The sequence below is a fragment of the Oryx dammah genome, unplaced genomic scaffold (assembly GCF_014754425.2).
Source record: "Oryx dammah isolate SB20612 unplaced genomic scaffold, SCBI_Odam_1.1 HiC_scaffold_11056, whole genome shotgun sequence".
Lineage (NCBI taxonomy): Eukaryota > Metazoa > Chordata > Mammalia > Artiodactyla > Bovidae > Oryx > Oryx dammah.
The window spans coordinates 796,082-802,912 of record NW_024080450.1 but is presented as its reverse complement, the minus strand read 5'-3'; the positions used below and the strand labels follow the sequence as shown (position 1 = coordinate 802,912).

The following is a 6,831-nucleotide window of genomic DNA, read 5'->3' as shown; positions in this document are numbered from 1 at the left end:
CACTGGGGGAAAATAAATAAAGACAACACAATAACATGTATACTAACACAGTTTTGTGCAACTGCACCAAACTCCTAAACTTGAATACCATATATCAACACACAGGTCTGTTAGGTCTGTTCTAACCTGGGCTCCACAGATGCCACCGAGGCAAACAGCAGTGGTAAAACTTTCATCGCACCATGGCACAAAAATAACCATCTCTCCTTGAATCAGTCTGACAGTTCCCCACCAGCAAGGTATTTGTTTTTAGTAAAAAATGTAAACTTTTTTTTCCCCTCTGGGACCAAAAAACAGGAAACAGGAATCCATGGTAGAGTTGTTGAAGACAGAACCAACTTCCCAGTGAAAAAGAACAAAACCGAACTAGATCTCACCAATAGAGAGAAGGCACACTTTGAAAAGCTAAATGGATGTTGTGGCTATTTATAAGCTGTGTTAACATACTACCCAATTTTCATTAAAAAAAAACAAAAACAAAAACCTTGGAGAATTTAAGGTCTGATCATAAAAACTGTAAGTAGAGTTGTTTTAATCCTATAAGAGGGATGTTTTTAGCTTACATAGTACAATAAATAAGAGCTATTATTTTTTTCAGCAGGCTACTTGGGGCCTGGATCTATGAATCATGTTAAGTTCAAGTCTCTGGTTGGGAATAACTTAGTTGGTTCTGGCCACTGAAAATTGAAACCAAAGACCACGCCTCGCTGACCCACCGTGGGGTCAGGTATTGACCTTTGGCTCTTGGAGATATTTCAGTGGGGAAGTCTGGGAGGCAGCACAGCTTCTTAGGAGAGCAAGACCCCTGAGGCTGTTGGTGAGGATGAGTCCTGAGTCACCTCAGACAAAGGACTGACTCACCTGTACCCTAACCACAACTCCTCTTCAAAGGAGATGACTTTCCAAAATTACACATAACATTTCTTTCACTGTTCATTGTTTAAGGATGTGAATGCTGGCAGTCAAGGTGTTAGGGTATCTGTTATAGAAAAGAGATTATGCTCTTAAGCCATGGGGAGGTTTGAATTTGCATATTTTCATTTGGCAAAATGATAAATTAAACTAGTATATTTTAAAAACTATATATATACACCTATATAGTTCACATACCATAACATTCACCATTTAAAGTATACAATTTAGTGGATTTCAGTATATTCACAAAGTTGTGCAACATTAGCACAATATAATTCCAGAACATTCTCTTCATCCCCAAAGAAACTATATACCCATTAGTAGTCACTCTCAATTACTCCCTTTCACCAGCACCTGCAATCTCTTGCTGATTTTTTTTTTTTTAAGTGAAGTGGGACAACTTTCCTGGGCATTGTATTTTCAGTAGCATGTGGCTTTATATTTTTCATTAGAATTTTTAGCAGTGAATTGAAACCATGGTCTTTATAAGTATTCTGAGATTATAAAACACCCTCTTTAATATACAAACTATTTTTGTCCCCCAAATGTTTTCTTTATATATAAGACAATAGATTTTTCTATCTCCACTGGAGCATAAAACATTACCATTTTTTTCTCAATTAAATTCTGTTCTTGTACAAGAAGTGAGAAAAATTGATACTTAAATATTTAAAAAGATGAACCAGAGTCCTGATAAACCATGGGCCATCACACTCTCCTCACTCCTTAAAGAGCTTCAGAGCTGAGAGAGCCAAGGCCTGAAAGGCCAAGCTGCTTGTTTACAGATGAGGAAATGGATCTAATGTGGGTTGGTGACAGGTTCAAGACCAGAAGGCTAGTTTACAGCAAAGGTAGGAAGGTAACCCCCTTTTACTAGTTTTCTATTGGGTTGACCAAAAAGTTTGTTTGGGGTTTCCTATAAAATGGAGAAAAACCTGAACAAACTTTATGGCCAACCCAGTAGTACTGAATATTGGAAGTAAATGTCATCTACCACATGAATCTAATTATGTCAGTGAATTTCTTTTATATCTTTGACCTGAGCATAAAAAGACTTTCTAAAGATAAGGCAGGCATATCTAACCAGGGGGCCCAATCACTCATTGAAACAGCAAAAAAGAGCCGAGGTTCTGGAGGGACCAAGAACACAGTTCAGATTCCCCACACTGTAACTCTCCACGCAAGTGTCTGTAGGATGTACCACTTCATGGAAGAAGTAAATAACTCATGCACATTCAGTACTCTGGGGATGAAGGCTTCGTGGGCCAAGGAGGGTTTGGAGTTAACCATTGCAACAGTTCTTCATCTGGGTTGACTTTTTGGAACTAGTGCCACTCAGATTGGTAATGGATTTGCTGTCATCCTCATCAGTTCTTTTTTTCACTTCCCTGGAGACAGAAAGAGAGACATACAGACAGAGAAGATTACGGAGGTATAAAATAGAACCATAAACAACTTGGTAGAAATAAAACTGCACTGCTAAGCAGCTGCTGTGTGCCATCAGACAGGGTGCTAAATGCTTTGTAGGTGTTGACATTTAATCCTCACAGGTAAGATTTTACTGTGTCCCATTTTATATGTGAGAAAATGAAGGCAAACAAAAAACATTAAGAAATTTCCCTTAGGTCACATAGCTGAAGAAGTGGCAGAACTTGGATTGCAACCACGCAGGTGAGCTCCAGCCATCTGCATTCTGAACAGTAGGCTACACACTCATGCACGTACACAGAAACACATACCCAGGTGCATACTCACATGCACACAGACTACTGTTGCTCGCTCCTGTGGTTATGCATGGTGTATAGTCTGCCACACACACAGCTCATTCCTTAGGACTCTGGAACCTAGCTTCCACCCCCAGCTAATGCTTAACATTAACAAAAGCAATGATGGCTTTATAACCATTTTGAAATAATACTTGATCATGGAGATAACAGCAGATGGTTAAAATCCAAAAAAATCCTTTCGTCTCTTCCTAAATTTCTTTTAGAATTAACAGAGGCACTTTTAGAATTAACAGAGGAACATTTCATGCAAAGATGGGCTCGATAAAGGACAGAAATGGTATGGACCCAACAGAAGCAGAAGATATTAAGAAGAGGTGGCAAGAATACATGGAAGAAATGTACAAAAAAGATCTTCATGACCAAGATAATCATGATAGTGTGATCACTCACCTAGAGCCAGACATCCTAGAATGTGAAGTCAAGTGGACCTTAGAAAGCATCACTACAAACAAAGCTAGTGGAGGTGATGCAATTCCAATTGAGCTATTTCTAATCCTGAAAGATGATGCTGTGAAAGTGCTGCACTCAATATACCAGCAAATTTGGAAAACTCAGCAGTGGCCACAGGACTGGAAAAGGTCAGTTTTCATTCCAATCTCAAAGAAAGGCAATGCCAAAGAATGCTCAAACTACTGCACAATTGCACTCATCTCACACGCTAGTAAAGTAATGCTCAAAATTCTCCAAGCCAGGCTTCAGCAATACGTGAACCATGAACTTCCAGATGTTCAAGCTGGTTTTAGAAAAGGCAGAGGAACCAGAGATCAAATTGCCAACATCTGCTGGATCATGGAAAAAGCAAGAGGGTTCCAGAAAAACATCTATTTCTGCTTTATTGACTATGCCAAAGCCTTTGACTGTGTGGATCACAATAAACTCTGGAAAATTCTGAAAGAGGTGGGAATACCAGACCACCTGATCTGCCTCTTGAGAAATCTGTATGCAGGTCAGGAAGCAACAGTTAGAACTGGACATGGAACAACAGACTGGTTCCAAATAGGAAGAGGAGTACGTCAAGGCTGTATATTGTCACCCTGCTTATTTAACTTATATGCAGAGTACATCATGAGAAACGCTGGACTGGAAGAAGCACAAGCTGGAATCAAGATTGCTGGGAGAAATATCAATAACCTCAGATATGCAGATGACACCACTCTTATGGAAGAAAGTGAAGAGGAACTAAAAAGCCTCTTGATGAAAGTGAAAGAAATGAAAAAGTTGGCTTAAAGCTCAACATTCAGAAAACGAAGATCATGGCATCCGGTCCCATCACTTCATGGCAAACAGATGGGGAAACAGTGGAAACAGTGTCAGACCTTATTTTTCGGGGCTCCAAAATCACTGCAGATGGTGACTGCAGCCATGAAATTAAAAGACGCTTACTCCTTGGAAGGAAAGTTATGACCAACCTAGATAGCATATTCAAAAGCAGAGACATTACTTTGCCAACAAAGGTCCATCTACTGAAGGCTATGGTTTTTCCAGTGGTCATGTATGGATGTGAAAGTTGGACTGTGAAGAAAGCTGAGTGCTGAAGATTGATGGCTTTTGAACTGTGATGTTGGAGAAGACTCTTGAGAGTCCCTTGGACTGCAAGGAGATCCAACCAGTCCATTCTAAAGGAGATCAATCCTGGGTGTTCTTTGGAAGGAATGATGCTAAAGCTGAAACTCCAATACTTTGGTCACCTCATGCGAAGTGTTGACTCATTGGAAAAGACTGTGATGCTGGGAGGGATTGGGGGCAGGAGGAGAAGGGGACGACAGAGGATGAGAGGGCTGGATGGCATTACCGACTCAATAGACATGAGTTTCAGTGAATTCCAGGAGTTGGTGATGGACAGGGAGGCCTGACGTGCTGAAATTCATGGCGTCGCAAAGAGTCAGACACAACTGAGCAACTGAACTGAACTGAACTGAACTGAGGCAACACTGCACCAAAGATCTCCATGATCCTGTGAAAGCTCCCTAAGGAAGTCTCCTACCCCTGGGGATGCTTGTGTAATACACACATTCTGAAGTCCCACCTTAGACAAGCTGAATGAAAATGTCATGTGGTGAGGAGTGTGTGACAGCTTGTCCCCAAGATGGCCGCAGAGAATTCCACCTTCCCTGTTAGTGTCTGCCATTCCCCCACTAGTGGTGAATGAAGCTTGTGCTGCTCCCCCGTGGTCGGGACCGGCTCTGTGACTGCTCAGTCCAATGGAATGGCGAGGGAATGGTGTGCTGGCACTTCCACATGAGGCATTAATAAGGCCTGATCATTTTGAGCTGCCATGTAAGAGGCCGAGGGCTCCTCACTGGATAGAGAACAGCAGAGGGGTCCTGGGGGCTGAGATGCAGACCCAGCCGTGACCGTAAATGCATGAAACACCTGAGGGAGAGCAGTCAAGGCCCCTCCAGTGAGATCCAGTCTCTCCTGGTAATTTCAGAAAATAAAAGTTGGTATTGTTCCGGGGGGACTACATTTTGTGTGCTTTGTTCCCAGATCCTGGGAACTGGCATGTTCCCAGAACAGCAGTGCTATTTAATAGAATGTAATTCATACATGTAATTAAAAAGTTTTTAGCAGCCACGGTAAAAAGTGTAAAGAGAAATAGGTGAAATTAATTTCATTAATGTATTTTAATCAACTTGGTATTACAACAATACTATCACTTCAGCATGTCACCAATAAAAATAGTCATGAGGTATTTTACAATTTTTATACTGACTTCAAAACCCAGTATTTATTTAATACACCTAGCACATCTCGGCTTGGATAGCCACAATTCCAGGGGATAGTGGCCACTAAACTGGTCAGCACAGCCCCAGAAGGAGCTGATGTGCTAACCTTTGAAAACCACTGCACCTGAGTAGGAAAGAAAAGGGAAACTAGTTCTTGCTGAAGACCAGTTAATAAATGCTATGCTACACATTTTCACTGAAGTCCTTATTACAACACACACACTGTCACATGACAGGTGGGCATCACTGTCTTCACAGATGAGGAAACAAAGACTCAGGAAAAGAAGGAGGATACACAGTTCAACCCGTAACACCCTGGAAGACCTGGTTCAGATTTATGACCTCCTGAACTATATTTGTATTGCTTAAGCCACTAAGTTAGTAGGAATTTGTTACAGTGACAACAGAAAACTAATACAGCTTCCAAATGCAAAAGCTTGACCACTGAACTGAACTGAATTGAGGCAACACTGCACCAAAGATCTCCATGATCCTGTGAAAGCTCCCTAAGGAAGTCTCCTACCCCTGGTCATTCAACAAGTGTCCGACTTATGCCAGGCTCTGGGATCCTCAACTAGTGAGCTCTGAGAGAGATCCAGGTATCTTCTAAATAAATCGTTACCAGGTCCTGAAAGCTGCTAACACACAAGCACAGTGGAGCCGACCTACTGGCAGGATAGGAATTCATTTAAAGAGGAAGGGAGGTTCCAGGTTCGGGGAAGCAAGAAGAGATGCGAACAGAAAGGTTAGGTGAGATCTGGCTCTGGGGGACTGTTAGCTACTTGCTAAAAGAGACTGGGTTCTTTGCTGTAGGTCGGACACCAATGTGGGGTGCAAGCAGGAAAGTATTAATTGGATTTTTATTTACAAAGATCACCCTGATTAGAGAAAGAATATGGACAAATTGAAGAAAAAGTGCAGAGAGGTCACTGAATCATTAGGGCCTCAGAACCCACTAGAGGCAGATGATGAAGAAAGAGGAAGGAGTCAAGACTGACTCTAGGTTACTATTTTTTTTTAATTATTATAATGTTAATAGTTTCCTGAAAAGGGGAGTATAGAGTGAAGAACAATTTTATAGAAAACACATTAGGATTTAGCTATGTTGGGTCAGTCAGACCTACAGAATTTCCATTTGTTGGTGGGTGGGAACATGGAATTTTAAAAAAGATGGGAGTTAAAAATATAGAAATTGGAAGTCACTGTCTAGACACAGTTTTAGGAACCATGGGGATGGAAGACATTAGGCAGAGAAAGTAAGAGCAAGAGAGTGCAAAATAGAATCCAGAAATTGCCAGCATTTAAAAGGCAAATCAGAGATTCAAAGTAGTGCAAAGTCCTAATTTTGCCACTTAGTAGCTGTGTCACTTTGAGCAAGCCGATAAAGCTTTCTAATTCTCAGT

The 6,831-nt window shown here is 41.2% G+C and overlaps 1 protein-coding gene across 1 annotated transcript in view; it reads right to left on the bottom strand.

Annotated features, from left to right (window-relative positions):
* Positions 1-1,983: 1,983 nt before the first annotated feature.
* Positions 1,984-6,831, bottom strand: part of LOC120860302 (ras and EF-hand domain-containing protein-like) — a 79,371-nt gene continuing 74,523 nt past the window's right edge. The window contains exon 17 of the mRNA XM_040236082.1: positions 1,984-2,303. Within this exon, the coding sequence (XP_040092016.1) occupies positions 2,198-2,303 (106 nt within the window). The 3' untranslated portion in view covers positions 1,984-2,197. The remainder of the gene's footprint in view (positions 2,304-6,831) is intronic.